This window comes from Trichosurus vulpecula, chromosome 8 (assembly GCF_011100635.1).
Source record: "Trichosurus vulpecula isolate mTriVul1 chromosome 8, mTriVul1.pri, whole genome shotgun sequence".
Classification (NCBI taxonomy): domain Eukaryota; kingdom Metazoa; phylum Chordata; class Mammalia; order Diprotodontia; family Phalangeridae; genus Trichosurus; species Trichosurus vulpecula.
This window is the reverse complement of record NC_050580.1, coordinates 169,402,460-169,421,146: the sequence shown is the minus strand read 5'-3', so window position 1 is coordinate 169,421,146 and position 18,687 is coordinate 169,402,460. Positions and strand designations below refer to the sequence as shown.

At 35.7% G+C, this 18,687-nt stretch overlaps 1 protein-coding gene across 5 annotated transcripts in view; it reads right to left on the bottom strand.

Moving 5' to 3' along the window:
• Positions 1–18,687, bottom strand: part of GABPB1 (GA binding protein transcription factor subunit beta 1) — an 80,186-nt gene that overhangs the window by 23,201 nt on the left and 38,298 nt on the right. For 4 of the 5 annotated variants that reach the window (XM_036735003.1, XM_036735007.1, XM_036735005.1 and 1 more), the window contains exons 2-6: positions 8,264–8,371; positions 5,649–5,816; positions 3,618–3,812; positions 2,297–2,444; positions 1,864–1,977 (exon numbers count right to left, since the gene is read on the bottom strand). In XM_036735003.1, the coding sequence (XP_036590898.1) occupies positions 1,864–1,977; positions 2,297–2,444; positions 3,618–3,812; positions 5,649–5,816; positions 8,264–8,371 (733 nt within the window). The remainder of the gene's footprint in view (positions 1–1,863; positions 1,978–2,296; positions 2,445–3,617; positions 3,813–5,648; positions 5,817–8,263; positions 8,372–18,687) is intronic. The other variant, XM_036735006.1, reaches the window with a different exon arrangement.

The following is an 18,687-nucleotide window of genomic DNA, read 5'->3' as shown; positions in this document are numbered from 1 at the left end:
TACAGTTACCAGGTATTTTTTGATTTCTCACTCAAAAATTCAACCAGAAATTATGAATGCTCTATTTTGTCCTTTCTATTTACTGCCACCCACACAGGTTCTTTTAATATACACAAAAGTTGTTAAGAAACTGCTCCTCTTCACTCATTCAACATTTTATTCTCTGTACTAAATTAAGTTTTAAAAGTTATGTTGTACTACAACTGTGTGAAAATATTTCTTGTTCTTTTGTCAATCACACTATATCTCCATTCATCATTTTGTCTTCACCTCTTAGACAAGAAGGCATATTCCAATGCCTTATTTACTCATGGATTCTCTGTAAGTTTTCCATTGATTTGGGCCCCTTTACTCAGTAACCATCAGAACCAAGGTTAGACAATCAACTCCATTTGATAAGTCAACAACAGAATGGTCATGAAGTCTGCATGTTGCACAATCCAAAAGTTTTTTTTTAAATAATTAAAATAATTAAAGAAGAAGATATCTGGTGGCTACAAATTCACTTATTTTCTATAGTTTTTCAGAACAACAATAAACTATGGTTTCTCTTTTGTGGATTATTTAAGAAGTGTCTGCTTTATTATTTAGTGTTATATTAATTTTCCATCCTGTAAAGAAAGGTGATTTTATGGTATTAATTGGAAACCCACATTCAAATACATAGTCAATAAGCATTTAATAACTGATACTGAGTGAAATAAAGTGAGCCAAGTGAAAGTATGAATGACTATAACATTGTAAGTTAAAAAATCACTAAAAGGAAATTGAACTCAAGGACAAATGAAAAACCAAGCATGTTCCTTGAAAAAAAATAATGAAACATGTCTCCCTCTGCACAGCAGAAAGAGAATCTACTAAGACAGAATGCTGTATACTTTATCAGATGTAATGCCTGTGCTGGATGCTTCGGCTAAATTGTTTTTCTTTACTGCAAGAGGAATTCATATTGGAAGGGAGGATAAGGGTTGTCTTTCCCCCTTTTTTTGTAATGGAAGGACAAAAGCTACAAACAAAACATTTTTTTAAAAAGAGTAAATGGGCTTAAAAGTATTTAGTCGGTTAAACACAAAAGAAAATATCATGGCTTCACCTGTACTTCAGGGGCGTTTTATTTCATTGGCTTATGTATTAACATAGCACCTAAATAATGTACCCTAGCACTCCAGCAATGTGGATAGCAACCCAGTCTACACCTTAGTAGATAGTCTTCATGTGTTGTTGAGGCTAAAAATAACTCATCAGCTCTTGGCCAACCTTCTAATGACGAGCCTCCCAAATTTAGCTGGTGCTAGTCCTCAGCAGAAAGACACAGAAAATATATATTGCTTGTGTTCCCCTGGTAAAGCCTTCAAGAAGTAATGATAGCCACATCACGATGAGGCATTAGAGGAGAACTTCAGTGGAGTATCCTGACTCTAACAATTATTATAAATAGTAGAATAAGTTATTATTTTCTATTTTTAAGAACAGGAAAGGAAGTAGTCTGATGTGATAGATAAAGAACTGGCCTCAAGGTCAAGGACACATGAGTTCAAATCCCTCCTCTGACACAAACTGGATATATTATCCTGGACAAGACAATTAACCTCTCCAGTGTGCAGGGAACTGTGAGTTGCAGAATAGATACTGATCTGCACTGGGAGAGGGCGTTTCTTCACTGGGAGTTCTTACACTGATGATATCATAGGTCTAACTGTACACTCCTCACAACAACATCAGCAAGTGCTGGACAATCACTCTTTTATCTTTCATGGTATTGGTGCAATCCTTCCTGGTCTCTAAGTGTTACAGTTCTGTGTAGTTACGATTGCCAGGAATTATATCTGCTTTATTTTGAACCATAAAACTTGTTTTTCTAACCTGGGGTTTCTGAAGAATTGGACAATGGAGCAGAAGCTTCGGCTAAAGCAGCTAATGTAGCTAATACTGATGTAGATGAGTTTCCAAACTGAACAGCGGATACTCCTGTTTCATCTATTAAAGGGGAAAAAGAATAGGGCACATTAGTTCTTAAAAAACTTTAATCAAATTTACAGCTTCGAGCTATTCCCTCCTTTTGGATCAAACTGGGATAACAATTATTTTTGAAAACTAAAATATTAGTGCTTTGTCCAATATCATCTTTCTTTAGATTATTTTATCTGCCCAAACATTTGTCATATACCAAACACACCAAAGAAGGAAAATGCAGCTACTATGATCTTACCCTTATTCTCCAACAGTCCTTCCTTAAAATGGTGAATACCTACTAAAGCACAAAATCCCAACAGCTACCCTACATGCATCTCAATACCTGTGGCCTTGGATGAATTTTCTGAGGATACCAGACCTGTTAGGTTCACCACCCCTCCAGGTCCAATGATAAACTGTGGTGTTGCTGCATGGATCGTCACAGTGTCAGGGCTCTCTGGGTTTGTATTTATTTGGTTCTGCATTGCAATCTAGAGAATAAACCACAACAGCTTTTTAGATAACTGTCAGAATAGCACAAGCCTTCAATGTAACCCAAAAACTTTCCTTAAAGGAATTGTCTTTAACAAATTTGGCTAGGTGATCTCCTGAGCATATGTTTAAATTTCAACCGCAGCCTATTTGTCAGGTAAAGGAGCAAAATAAGAAGAGTGGAGAGACCGCTTAAGAGCAGTGGTCTCCAATATAGACATGGTCTATATTGGAATATAGAATATAGAATAGATATTTGGGAACCATGAAGAAATTCATGGCTACCCTGTGCAGACCCTGTTGCTACAGAATTTTGATTAATACTTCTATTTCTGCTGCTGCATTTAGACACCCCATAATGGTCAGATTAAAATACACCCCTCATATTAATTGGTCCCCATCCTCTTAATTCTCATACCTAGAAGTAAAAGTTGAACACCAGAATATCCTAGTTTCCCTAAACAAAGACACTTTTAAGTAATTAGTAGAAAAACAACAGATTCACTAGATAGCATTAAAAAAAAAGTCAAATTGAGTAAGAGGAATTAGAAAGCAGAGAGGTCAACATAATGACCAAAGAAGATCATTTATATCGGTCTGAAGGAATTACTTCTTGATGAAAAGCAATCTGGCACTACGAGAAGGGGTCAGTAGCTCACTAGAAAGTAGCTCACTAGGGGCCAGTTCTCACTAGAAGGACAAAGGCCCTCAAAAAGCTTTCTGATGACAGAAATTAGGAAGGGATATAAAGGTAATGCTTACTTCATTGAATAGATATTACTGTAACTGTTAAAGTTATTCATCTTTATTTAAAATAAACATAACTTACTCTTATAAAAATCTCAAATTAGTAGGCAAATACAGTATCCAAATTGTAAAAGGAATTAAAAGAAACAGCCAAGGGAATGAAAGACCTAAAAGAGTGCAGAAACAATTTAATATCATATAAATTAATGACTTATTGGTCCTTACTTAGATATTAAAAGATTAGAGATTTCCTGAGAAATGAAGAAATGAATAGGATGAATTAATTGGGGAAAAAAATGAGAAGAAAATGAGAGAAAGGAAAAAGCCTCATTCAAAAGATCTCAAAGGTAACAAGCTAACAATTCACACCATGATAAAAGGAGGTATTCTTCCATAAGTTTTAAAATTAAAGGTAAAAAAATTACCTGTAATATTTCTGCCAAATCTTCATTTCCATTGTCTATTGAAATATCCAAAGCAGTTTTACAAAATTTACTTTGTGTGTGGACATCAGCACCGTATTTGATTAAAAGTTCTACCACCTCTTGATGGTTATGTTCTGTAGCCCAGTGTAGCGCTGTCATCTTTAGCATGTCTTTGGCATTGACGTCAGCGCCATGCTACAAAATATTTCAAATCCATAGATTACTTAAAGTGTAAAATACAGCTCATAGATAAGATGAAATCATAACTGAATGTACATATGTATGAGAAAGAATTTACAACAGAGAAATATAACCAACTTTCATTTATCAATGTTCAAATCATCCAAATGTCCTACCAGTCAAGTCATTATTGCGTTAGCCTGACTTTTTTCACTGCTTGCCTTATAATACCTAAAAATGCCTGAGTTATTCTGTTCTGTTTTTGTTGTTTTTGTTTTCCTGTTATCCATCAGCACAGGCATGAAAGTTTAGGAAAAGGAGAACTGAGGGAGTAAAATCTTGTAAGTACTGCTACAAATCTCTTTTAATATTCCTAATAGGTCTAAGATCTATGTTTTCATTTGAAAATTTACACACTTAGTAATAGCTAAGTCATTTAAGGAGAGTCATTTAGAAGACAGGGTCAAAGACAAAGAGTATAATTTCTGAATCCACCACTCCCAATTTCACACATTCTCAGGGTTGTCTGAACTCTGTTCAAAAAGTTATCTTTCCCAGTTCTCAATCTCTCTGAGGAGCTCTTAGATACTCAGAAAAATTCCTTTGCCAATTATTTCATCCTTTAAATTAAAAAAACTCACTCATGCTTAATGCTATTTTTCAATTATCAGTCTTAAAAGAATGTTAAATAGATGTATATATTCATATTTAAGACCAGAAGGTATTCTCTAATATATAAGTAGTCAAAAGATAAGAACAAACAGTTCTCAAAAGAAGTACTATAAACTATTAAAACCACATGAAAAAATACTCCAAATCACTAATAATAAAAGTACTGCAAATCAAAACAATCTTGAGGTTTTACCACACATCCTGCAAATCGGCCATGATGATAAAAGATAGGAATTGTCGATACTGGAAGGGTTGTGGGAAGAAAGGCACACTGGTGTTCTGCTAGGAGAACTGAGAATCAATAATCATTTTGGAAAGCAATTTGGAATTATGCAAATGAAGTGACCAAAATCTCCACATTCTTTGACCCAGAAATTTCATTACTGGGCCTATACCCCAGGGAGGCTATTCGTAAGAAGAAAGTCCCCATATATTCCAAAATATTTATAGAAGCACTTTTTGTGACAGCAAAGAACCAGAATCAAAATAGAGGCCCACAGACTGGGGAATGGCTCAAAAAACTGTGGTGTGTGAGTGTAATGGAATACTACTGTGTTATAAGAAATGGGGAATGTGATAAATACAGAGAAGCATAGAAAGATTTATATGAACTGATGCATAGTAAAGTAAGCAGAGCCAAGAAAGTAATATATACAGCTATTATAACAATGTAAACAGAAAGAACAACCATGGACACAAAAAAATCAAAAGTGAATATTGCAAAACAGTAAAGAACAATCGTGGCTCGAAAGATATGAGAAGATACTTCCAACCCACCCTTCTGCAAAGGTGGGAGGTCCACAAGTGTTGCAGATATGTTCAGACTTTTTTGAAGTACTGATTAGTTATGCTGTCTTCCTCTTCTTTTTCTGTTCTTGTCTTTAAAAAATATTATGTCTTATATGGGATGGCTCTTTGGAAGGCGGAAAGAGGAACTGGGGTAAACTAAAGTGATTTTAAAAAATAAGTTTTTATTGATCTTTTCTTCCTTAATAAGAAAACATAGAAAAGACTACTTTCATAGAAAATACTACTTTTAATTAGGAAGAAGCTCAAGAACCTAAGGACCCAGTAGAGATAATTCTTCCAGAAAAGGTAAACTCAGGTAGTTTTTCTTTCACAAGCTGTTATTATTATAGGTTTCGGTTTACTTTCAAAGCCTGAAAATAAAAGACAAACCTTAAGTAAAACTTCTACTATGCTTGCGTGGCCTTCAGATGCTGCCATGTGTAATGGAGTTCGGTCCACTTTAGTTCTGGCATCTCGGCTTACACCAGCTCGCAGTAATACTTCTGTGGTTGAATAGTGCCCATATTGTGCTGCTAGATGAAGTGGAGATGTACCCAACTAAAATTCAAAATAAATGTAATATTTAAACTGATTTTCTAGTATACATTATAGATCTACTTTGTATTAAATTATAACTTTCTTAATAGGAACTCAAAACACTTTTATAGAAATCTTATTTATCCTTAAAATATCCCTGTCCCGTAAAAAAAAATTCAATAACCAATATCCTCATTTTTCCCCACTTAATAGTATTTTTTCCCAATTACATGTAAAGACAGTTTTCAACACTCATTTTGTAATACTTTGAATTCCAAATTTTTCTCTTTCCCTCCCTTCCTTCCCCCTTCACAAGACAGCAAGCAATCTGATGTAATTTACACATGTAGAATCATGTTAAACATATTTCCACATTAGTCATGTTGTGAAAGAAGAATCAGAACAAAAAAGAAAAACCACGAGAAAGAAAAAACAAAGAAAGTGAAAATAGTGTGCTTTGATTTGCTTTCAGCCTCCATAGTTCTTTTTCTGGATGTGGATAGGATTTTCCATCATGAGTCTTTTGGAATTGTCTTGGATCATTGTATTGCTGACAAGAGCTAAGCCTATCATAGTTGATCATCACACAATGTTGCTGTTACTATGTACAATGTTCTCCCAGTTCTGCTCACTTCACTCAGCATCATTCATGTAAGTCTTTCTAGGTTTTTCTGAAATCTGCCTGCTCATCATTCCTTACAGAAAAATAAGTATTCCATTACATTCACAGACCACAATTTGTTTAGCCATTCCCCAATAGGTGAATTCTTTGTCACCATAAAAAGAGTTGCTATATTTTTATAAATATAGGTCCTTTTCCCTTTTTTATGATCTCTGTGGGATACAGAACTGGTAGTGGTATTACTGGATCAAAGGGTATGCACAGTTTGATACCTTTTGGGCATAGTTTCAAATTGCTCCCCAGAATGGTTAGATCAGTTCACAACTCCACCAACAATGCATTAGTGTCCCAATTTTCCCATATCTTTTCCAACATTTATCATTTTCCTTTTCTGTCATATTAGCCAATCTGGTAGGTGTGAGGTGGTACCTCAGAGTTGTTTTAATTAGTATTTCTCTAATCAATAGTGATTTAGAGTATTTTTATCTGACTATAGATAGCTTTAATTTCTTCATTTGAAAACTGCCTGTTCATATCCTTTGACCATTTAGCAACTGGAGAATGACTTGTAGTCTTATAAATTTCACTTAGTTCTCTGTATATTTGAGAAATGAGGCCTTTATCAGAAACACTGGCTGTAAAAATAGTTTTCCCACTTTCTGCTTTTCTTCTAATCTTGGTTGCATTGGTTTTGTTTGTACAAAAAACTTTTTAATTTAATGTAATCAAAATTACCCATTTCTTAATGTTCTCTATCTCTTGTTTGGTCATAAATTTCTCCACAGAACTGACAGGTAGTCTATTTTTTGCTCTCCTAATTTACTTATCATCACCCTTTATGTCTAAATTATGTACCCATTTCAACCTTCTCTTGGTGTAGGATGCCAATATCCTCATTTTACAAAGGAAAAAAACTAAGGCTGAGAAAGGTGTTACCTGTCTAGCCTGTGATTTCACAGTCAGTGACAGAGTAAGAAATGATCCTGACTTCTATTCCATATGATCTACCCACTAAATCCCTACTTATTTAACAAAATTCAGTATGAAGTTTTAACTTACAAAAATTTATTAGTTTATTAGCACAGGAAAAATTTAAAGGGTGTAAACTGGAGGTGATAATTTAGGTAAATTTGTAAGAGAAACATGGCAACCAAAGCCAAAACCAATTCAGATTATATATAAGCTGATGTACAAAACAGCACAGGGAAGGAAGACAAAATATCACAAGTGGTCCTGATTCACAAAAAAGCAAAAAAAAAAAGTTGAGGAGAGAGTTAGAAATTTAAAAGAAAAATCTTTAGACAAACAGGCTATTCCAGTAACATAATCTAACTGCTTATGACTCCCACATGCTCAAATTCTAACAGATAGTCATAATGCTAAAATTATGCAAGTTAAATTGAAAATTGCTCCAACTAAAAAATGATTAACTTTTAACTCTATGAATATTCAAATGGATCTGTGATCTCATGTAGAAGTTCTTTCCAACAAAAGAAATCACAATCCTTCCTGTCATCCTACAAGTTTGGGGGTGATGGGGTCAGGAGGGAGAATGGGGACCTAATGGACTGGGCTCTCCTTTTCTCAATAACTTTTAAAATTGTTGGAGTAATTAATGTTTAGATTAATACTAATTAATGTCAGAGTAATATAAATGTTATCTCTTGCTTTTGCTTCACGTTCATAACCAGCCTAATCTTGTTGATTTTGATGGTATAATTTAATGATTTATGAATAAATTCATAATTTGATTAAATCAATTAATCAAATTTATAAACTGCTATTCAAAAATAAATAAAAGTAAGACTCACACAAGATTTTTTTTAATTTTTAAACTTTTATTTACCCAATCTGTAGTAAAAGGAGCTCCATTTGCCATCAAAATCCGAACTTCATCATCTTGACCTGCTCGTGCTGCTTCTAAAAGCTTCTTTCCCAAATCTACCAGGGACATCTAGACAAAAATCAAGGGGAAAAAATAGTTCAATGCTAAATTTTAATTTTAAATTTAAAATTTATGAACATCAGTTTTTGCTTCTTGATTTTACAATTAATTCAATTCCCAATTATCTATTCCATAAGAAAGAAAAAGTATATAGTTAACCTAACCACTAAAGACAAATCAAAATCAATTAATATTTAGTTTTAAAATATATTTGGACGAGGACATATTCATCTTCTTATTCATGCTTTGCTTAGGTTAATAAGAAAATCAGTTTGTAATTTTATGCACATACAAATAGTACGAGGTAGGAAAAATTAGGCTAGATTGCAAGAGAAAAATGGGCCTGAATTAAAAACGGATAGATAATAAGGCTGATTTTACTACATTCATCTGTAGGCACTGAATATCTGAAATGTTACTTATGTGTCACAAGGGTAATGTGGCATTAGAAATTTTCCTCTGATATTGATACAAATGAAAGGAAGGCTGTTATACATTTACAATTAGAGTGAAGAGTTATTCTGAGTCTTGAAAGAGATCATTTTGTCTTCTACCCCTTTCCATATGTGTGATCTACTTATTAAAATTCTTCCAGGGAAGGACTAGATATCAGCTATATCAGATATTTAAGTAACAGAAGAAGAATCAAGAAGCATTCTTTCAAAAATTTTATTGATGTCTTATGTTTTCTTACAATGCAATCATTCCTCTCCTGTAACAAAGAAAAAAGTAAGTCAAACCAAACAAACATATCCAAAGCTGTATTCAATATTCTACACCTGAAGTCCCCAATCTTTCTAGTGGAAAAATAAAAACATGTTTCACTCTCTGTTACATAGGACCAAGACTGACCACTGTAATTAACCTTAGCTGAGTACCACTCAAGCATTGCTTTTGCTAATATCAATGCTGCTGTTCTGTACATTCTTTTGTTTCTCTTTTCTTCATTTTGAACAGTTCATATGTCTTCCCACATTTCTCTGAATTCCTCATATTTGTTTCTTAATGCAATATAATCAATAGATTATTGGTAATAATCCATTAGTCAAACTGTCAGTAAACATATAATAATAATAATAACAACAACAACAATAATAACAATAATAATAATATATAGGGAACAGCTAGAGAAAATGCCTGGAGATAAGAGATAAGGTTTCTGGTTTGCTTCACTTTCCTCACATATAATAATAATATATAGGGAACAGCTAGAGAAAATGCCTGGAGATAAGAGATAAGGTTTCTGGTTTGCTTCACTTTCCTCACATATAAAATAGGAATAATAATAGCACTTATCTCCCAGGGCTGTTGTGAGAATCAAATGAGATATCTATAATGTGCTTAGCATACTGCCTGGCACAGAGTACAATTATTATTATTATTATTATTATTATTATTATTATTATTATTATTATTATTATTATATCTGAGACGACAGGGAGTCACTGGTATTTATTGGGAGTATAACATGGTCAGAACTGAGTCTTTGGAAAATCACTTTGTTGGCTGAGTGGAAGATGTACTAGAGAGGGCTTTGAAGAGCCTTGCAACAGGCAGACCCACTAATTAGCAGGCTATTGCAGTAGTTCAAGTGTGAGGTGACAAAGGGCCTGTGCCAGATTGGTGGCAGTGTCTGAGGAGAGAAGGGGGAATATTTGAGAGATGTTGCAAAGGTGAAATCAATAGGCCTTAGCAATAGATTGGATATGAGAGATAGTGAAAAGTCTAGGAAGACATCATTAACAGGGGTGGGGAACCTGCGGCCTCAAGGCCACATGTAGCCTTCTAGGTCCCAGGGTGCAGCCTTTTGATTAGGTCCAAGTTTTACAGAACAAATCCTTTTTATTAAGGGGATTTGTTCTGTGAAGTGTGAATTCAACCTAGATTCTAGGTCAAAAGCCCTACTGATGAGGATGACAGGGAAAGGAAGTGGGGAGGGGCTAGGGTGAAAGATAATGAGTACAGCTTTGGACATACTGAGTTTAAGATGCCCACTAGATATCCAGTTCAAGATTTCTGAAAGGCAGCTGGAGATATGAGACTAGAGGTCAGAAGAAAAGTTTGGGCTAGTTAGGTAGACCTGAGAATCGTTAGTAAAGAGGTGGCAATTACATTCCATTTTATATTATCACAATTTATACAGGCTTTGGCCCATTAATGGGTATGTACTTTGTTTCCAGTTCTTTGCTACCACAAAGAATGCTATTATGAAAAGTTTGTCATATATTGGATCTTTCTTTTTGTGTTTGATATCTTTGGCAGGGCAGAAAAGAAGTTAAGGAAAGGAAGGTGATGGGAAGAAATCTTCACACAGGTATCATCTCCAGCACCATCTGTACTTTTTCTCTTATCTAGGTCACCCTGGTCTCTTTAAAAGGGGAGTGGGCATACCCTTCATTTAAGTCTACACAATCAAAATTTTCTACCCAATTCAAATTATAGTGGGGGTAGAAAATCAACCTCCTCAATCCCTGTCCTTATACTAGGGGACGTGAATATCCACAAAGATACTTCTTCAAATTCCCTTAACTTCTCAATTCTGCAGCCTCCTTAAATGCCGTGACCTACTCCTTCACTCCACCTCAGTCATAGGCAAAGTAGATCACACAATAGATCTCACCATTACCCACAATTGTTCTCTCTAATTAAAACTAAGACATTCCCCTAGCTGACCACAACTTCTTATCATTCCACCTCTCCCTATGTCTCATTCTTCCTAAACCCTATTTTTCATCCTGACTGAGACTTCCTTTTAATCCTCAGTACTTTCTGAAGCCATTATCTCAACCCAATGATTAGCTGTTTTACCTCTACCCTCTACTTTACCCCCTGCTTCTAAATCCCTTTCCCCTTATTTCTAGCTGAACCTCAGCCCTGGATCTACCTCCTCGATTATGGGACAAAGCTGGAGGAAGTCCCACGAGCTTGCTGACTGGGCCCTCATTTTAGCACTCACGCACTCTCTGTCTGTCTGTCTCTCTCTCTCTCTCCCCTGCCCCCCAACTGCCCCATCCAGGACGTTGACTCTTACTTTTCCATCTGAAACTAACTCTTCTCCTGCTCTCTTCATACCAAAATATCTTGCTATCATCTTGCACTTTCTTCTCCTTTCCCCTAGGCACAGAGGATGTTCCTTCTTCTTACCAAGGCCAACTCTACCCTCATGTCTCCTTGATCCCACCTTTTCCATCTCCAGCAGACTATATCCTTAATCATTCTCTTCCCCCCTCCCTGATGCCCAACCTTTCCCTATCTCCTTCAAGCTATTATCTTTTATCTCCCTTCCCTTTCTCAGACAAACTCCTTGGAAAAATTGTCCATCCTTGCTGCCTCTAATTCCCTTCCTCCCCCTCATTCCTTTACAACGTGGCTTGCAATAACATTACTAATCTGAAACAATTCTCTCCAAAGTTAACTTACAATTTGTTGATGGCCAAATATGATGGCCTTTTCTCTATCCTAAACCCTTCTCAATTCATCTGCTGCATTTGACACTGTTGGCCACTCTCTCCTGGATAGTCTGTCTTTGGGTTTCTGTGATACCAGTATTTCCCGATTCTGCACCTACTTGTCAAACTCCTTCTTAGCCTCCTTTGCTAGTTCATTATTCATATTACACCCCCTAACTGTGGGTGTTCCCTAAAGTTCTGTCCTAGGCCCTCTTCTCTTTTCCTTCTACATACTCTTTCAGTAACCTCATCTGCCTTTCCATGGCATTTAACTACTACAATCTATATGCAGACTCTCATATCTATAAATCCAGCCCCAGTGTCTCTCCTGAATTCCAGTCCTGTACCACCAATGGTCTACTGGATATTTCAAATGACACAATGGATAGAGTACTGGACTTGCAGTCAGAAAGACCCTGAGTTCAAATCTAGCTTCAGACATTTATTGTGTGACCCAGGGCAAGTCACAAGTAACCTCTGTCTGCTTCTTTCCTCATCTATAATAGGAGGAAACTAATAGCTTCTATCTCCCAGAACTGTTGTGAGGATCAAATGAGATATTATTTGTAAAGCACTTTACAAACCTTAAACTGTTATATAAATACCTATTTTCATAAATTGAATATATCAGTCAATAAACATTTATTAAGTACTTTCTATGTGCTAGGCACTGTGCTCAGCACTAGAACATATCCAAAACTGAATTCACTGTGTTTCCCCCTAACCCTCCTCCCTCTTTCAAACTTCTTTATTTCTGTATAAGGCATCACCAACTTTCAGCCTATGTTTGTAACCTAGGCAATTATCCTGGACTGCTCATTCTTCCTCACCCCACATATACAACCAGTTGCCAAATCATGACATCTTTTACATTTGACCCCTTGTTTCCACTCAAATAACTACCTTTGCTCAGCCCCTCATCACCTCACCTAAATGACCATAAGTCCCTCAAGTCTATCCCCATTCCAGTTGATCCTAAACACAGCAGCCAAAGTATTTCTATTCTTTTATTTTTGTGTGTTGAATTCTATACTTTATTTAATATTTTTTAGTTTTCAGCATTGACTTCCACAAGATTTTGAGTTACAAATTTTCTCCCCATTTCCCCTCCCCCCCACTCCAAGATGGCATATATTCTGATTGCCACATTCCCGAGTCAGCCCTCCCTTCTGTCACCCGACTCCCCCTGCCCTCCCCCATCCCTTTTCCCCTTACTTTCTTGTAGGGCAAGATAGATTTCTATGCCCCATTGCCTGTATATCTTATTTCCCAATTGCATGCAAAAACAAAAATTTTTTTTTGAGCATATGCTTTTAAAACTTTGAGTTCCAAATTCTCTCCTCTCTTCCCTCCCCACCCACTCTCTCTAACAAGGCAGGCAATTCAACATAGGTCACACATGTATCATTATGCAAAACACTCCCATAAGTAGTCATGTTGTGAAAGACTAACTATATTTCCCTCCATCCTATCTTGTCCCACTTTATTCAATTTTCTCCCTTGACCCTGTCCCTTTTCAGTGTTTGCTTTTGATTACTTTTCCCCCATCTGCCCTCCCCTCTATTGTCGCCTTTTTTTTTCCCCTTCTCCCTACTTCCATGTGGGGTAAGATATCCGATTGAGTGTGTATGTTATTCCCTCCTCAAGTCAAATCCAATGAGAGCAAGATTCGCTCATTCACCCTCACCTGCCCCCTCTTCCCTTCCAATGAACTGCTTTTTCTTGCCACTTTTATGTCAGATAATTTAACCCATTCTATCTCTCCCTTTCTCCCTCTCTCAATATATTCCTCTCTCATCCCTTAATTTTATTTTTTTAGATATCCCTTCATATTGAACTCATCCTGTGCCCTCTGTCTATATATATGTATATTCCCTTCAACTACCCTAATACTGAGAAAGGTCTCATGAATCATACACATCATCTTTCCATGTAGAAATGTTAACAAAACAGTTCAACTTTAGTAAGTCCCTTATGATTTCTCTTTCTTGTTTACCTTTTCATGCTTCTCTTGATTCTTGTATTTAAAAGTCAAATTTCCTATTCCACTCTGGTTTTTTCATCATGAGTGCTTGAAAGTCCTCTATTTCATTGAAAATCCATATTTTGCCCTTAAGTATTATACTCAGTTTTGCTGGGTAGGTGATTCTTGGTTTTAATCCTAACTCCTTTGACCTCCAGAATATCATATTCTGAGCTCTTCAATCCCTTAACGTGGAAGCTGCTAGATCTTGTGTTATCCTGAGTGTTTCCACAATACTCAAATTGTTTCTTTCTGGCTGTTTGCAGTATTTTCTCCTTGACCTGGGAACTGTGGAACTTGGTGACAACATTCATATTCCTAGGAGTTTTCTTTTGGGGATCTTTTTGAAGAGGCGATTGGTGGATTCTTTCAATTTCTATTTTACCCTCTAGTTATAGAATATCAGGGCAGTTCTCCTTGATAATTTCTCGAAAGACGATGTCTAGGCTCTTTTTTTGATCATGGCTTTCAGGTAGTCCAATAATTTTTAAATTATCTCTCCTGGATCTATTCTCCAGGTCAGTGGTTTTTCCGATGAGATATTTCATTGTCTTCCATTTTTTCGTTTCTTTGGTTCTGTTTTATAATATCTTGATTTCTCATAAAGTCACTAGCTTCCACTCGTTCCAATCTAATTTTTAAGGTAGTATTTTCTTCAGTGGTCTTTTAGATCACCTTTTCCATCCATCTAATTCTGCCTTCTCCTCACTGGCTTTTTGGAGCTCTTTTGCCATTTGAGTTAGCCTACTTTTTAATGTTACTTTCTTCAGTATTTTTTTGGGTCTCCTTCAGCAAGTCGTTGACTTGTTTTTCGTGGTTTTCTCAAATGATTCTCATTTCTCTTCCCAATTTTTCCTCTACTTCTCTTATTTGCTTTTCCAGATCCTTTTTGAGCTCTTCCATGGCCTCAGACCAATTCATATTTTTCTTGGAGGCTCTTTGACTTTGTTCACTTCTTCTGGCTGTATGTTTTGATGTTCTTTGTCACCAAAGAAAGATTCCAAAGTCTAAGTCTGAGTCTGAGTCTGTTTTCGCTGCCTGTTCATGTTCCCAGCCAACTACTTGACCCTTGAGCTTTCTGTCAGGGTATGACTACTTGTAGAGAGTACTTTGTCCCAAGCTTTAGGGGCTGTGCTGCTATTTTCACACCTACTTTTACACAGCAAACTCTGCCACACCAGTGCTCCTCCTCTCCCAAGAACCTCCAACCCGGACCAACACACAGATCCAAGCAGGCTCTGCACTCCCGCTCTTATCTGCCACTTAATTCTTCCCACAGGGTTTCACTCTGATCTAGCAGCTTTTCCACTAACCTTCTCTGTTGTCTTTGGCATTTGTGGATTGAGAAGTCTGGTAGCCGCCACAGCTCAATGATTCAGGGCCCTACGACCTGTTTCACCTGGCTCCCGGTCTGGTTGATCCTGGCACGGCCCACAGTGGGCTGTGCTCTGCTCCGCTCCCAGCTCCGTGCAATAGACCCTTCCCAGCGACCATCCAGGCTTTCCTGGGCTGGAGCCCTGCTTCCCTCTGCTATTTCGTGGGATCTGCAGCTCTAGAATTTGTTCGGAGCCATTTTTTACAGGTGTTTGGAGTGATCTGGGGGAGAGCTTAAGAAGTCCCTGCTTTCCAGCTGCCATCTTGGCTCTGCCCCCAAAGTAATTTTAGTTAAGTATAGATCTGATCATGTGACTCCCCTACTCAAATTCTAGCAGCTTTCTAAGTGCTGCTAGGATAAAATACAAACTTCTCTGTTTACTTTTTAAAGCCCTGCAAAATCTAGCCCTGGCCTACCTTTCCAGACTCATCAGACATTATTCCCCACCCCCTACTCTACCATCCAGTCAAATGGGCCTGCTCTCTGCTCATCCCACTTGACATTCCATCTCCCATCCTCATGCTTTTGTACTGGTCATCCCCCATGCCTGGAAAGCATTTATTTCTTAATTCCATTTTCACCCTCAAAGTCTCTTTTTCTTTTAAGATGCACCTCAAGCACCATCTTCTGTATGAAGCCTTTCTGTATTTTCCCAATTGGTAGTGTTATACAACTATTTTTATATTTAACTACTTTCTATATATTTGTATTTATTAACCTTATATTTATGCTATATATGTCTTTATATGTATTTATTATCTACATTAGAACGTAAGCTCCTGATGAGCTGGAATTGTTTCAATCTGTGTACCTGTATCTCTAGAACCATCTTGCTTAATAAATATTAATTGACTAATTGTATTGATGTGAGAAAAAATGTACCCTGCTTGGTATACACATGAAAAGAAAAGAAAACATTTATTCTTAAAGAATATATAAAAATTAAAATTTAAAGAACATTTTAAAATTTAAATCAAAATCACATGTCATACTGCTGTAAAAACTAGCAAACTACAAACTCACAAACTGAAATTTATTGCAAACTGCAACATAAGTATAATGCAATATATTTAAGATTAAGTGCTTACTAAGTGCTTATTGTTTTTCAATAGGTTAAATTTCTACAATTTTTACATGAGATCTTATTTGAAAAAATAAATTTCATATTATCATCAATAATAATAGCAGCTAACATTTATATAGTGTTTACTGCGTGCCAGACCCTGTGCCAAGAGCTTTACAATTATCATTTCATCTGATCTTCACAATAACCCTAGGAAGTAAGTGCTGTTTATCTCCCTTTCACAGATGAGAAAATTGAGGCTAACAGCAGTTAAGTGACATGTCATAGGTCACAGAGCTGGAATGTGTCTGAGGTCATATTTGAACTCAGGTGTTCCTGACTCCAGGCCTGGGACTCTATCCCACTGTGCCCCCTACCTGCCTAGAAAAGAAAATATAAAAGTTATTTTTCCAATTTTTTTTTGGTAAAACATACATTTACATGATTTAGTCTTCTGTAATTAAAGTATAATTAAAAAGTTAAAATACGCGTGTACATCATTTAGTCTTCTGTAATTAAAGCATAAAATTAAAAAGTTAAAACAGATTTTATAATAAAATTATACACTAAGATATAACCTTATTCAAAAAAGGGTACTCTTTTCTAACAACTGATTTTAAAAAGTTATGGCTTTATTTTCATACTATCAAACTGCAGAAATGAATGTTTATATGATCAGAAATACTCAGAAATGCTTAGTTCCTGGAATAAGTTTGCAAATCATTATTTAGAACTGTTCATGCATTCATCATGAAATATGTATATGGATTTTAAGAATTACATTAAAATTTAATTAAGTTCAGTTCTTTAATATGTATTTAGTAGTTCTGTACCAAATCAGAGTCTACATTGGATGATAACTGACAGAACTCTTAATATCATCCTTTTCTCTGAAATTCACTACTTTCATAATGGATATAAAAAAATGTATCAACAGATAATGAAAGACAAGACAAAAATACATGCAACATATTCATGCCCTGGCCCCTCTTCCAGACCACTTGGCCCAAGTAAATTTTACCAGCTTCTAGTGGGATGGTGTGGTTAAGGGCTTTGATCCTTTTAGGGACTTTTTTTATATTATTCAAAATTGTTTTCCAAGTCACAGCTCCATCAACAAGATATTAGTGTGACCGTTTCTCTTTGCAGCTCCTCCAAAATTGACTTTTCTGTCTCAACTTTGTCAATTTAATGGGTAAAAAAATAAAACCTTAAAATGATTTAATTTTCCCCTTTAAATTAGTGAGCTGGGACATGTGTAATGGTTGTTGATACCTTAAAAAGAAAGGCAAACTATTTGTATACTTTATCTATTGGATCTTAGTATTATGGATTAGTGTCAAATCCGTACATACCTTGGATATATAATCTGAAGACTTTCCCCTAAAACTTTCCCTCTTACTCTACTTAGTTTTATTCATGAGAAAGATTTTAAATTTTATAGAACCAAAATTATTTATTCTATCTTCTGTGATCTCCTCTATTCTTTATTTGGTTACTATTTTTCCACCAACCAAAGATCTGAAGGATATTCATGCCTTCTATTCTTCTCTAACTTTTTGTTTGTGTGGAGGTTTTATGATATAATCTTTTACTCTAAGATTGCTTTTTGTATTGCAGTATATAAAATTTTGGTTTAAGCCTATTTTCTGCCACACTACTTTCCATTTTTTCTAGCAATATTTGTTGAATAGCAAATCCTTCCCTTATAGTTTGTGTTCTTGGATTTATGACAAATTGGGCTACTAGGTTATGCTATTTTGCAGCTTGCTTATTATCTATTCTTTTCCATTTATCTGCTTTTTAACTACTACCAAATTGTTTTTCTGATTATTGCCTCAAAATACAGTTTAAGATCTGGTACTGCTATGCTCCTTTCATTCCTATTTTTTCTTTTTATTTCCCTTGGAATCCTAAGATTTTTCCCCCCAAAAATCTAATTTTTTTATGATTTTTTTCTAATTCTATAAAGTAACCAATTCCTTTGTAGTCTTCAGATAGCATTCTAACAGAAACATGTTAGAAGAAGTTACTTCAGGGCAAGAGAGACTATCCTGGAACACAAGTATCAAGAAAAGGGATGGTGGAGAGATTGAAGTCCCAGAATGTATGTATGCACATGCATGTATGTCTACATGTGTCCTTAAGTGATGGCTATCCACAAATGGAAGAGGGTTGTATGTCTATTGACAGGAGAAAATTTAAAAATGAGAGATATTATTTAAAATGGTTTTTGAGTTCAAGAGATGCCTATCTTAAGGGGGAGAAAGGTCCCACATTGGAAGACTGTTCAAGGAAGTTTCTCTCAGTTATAATTAATCCTGAAAAAACATTAGAGGAGGGACCAAAGGGAATTTATTATGTGTAGGAGAAAAAAAAAGTATCTAGATTTGAATTTGTCCTAGAAGTATATTT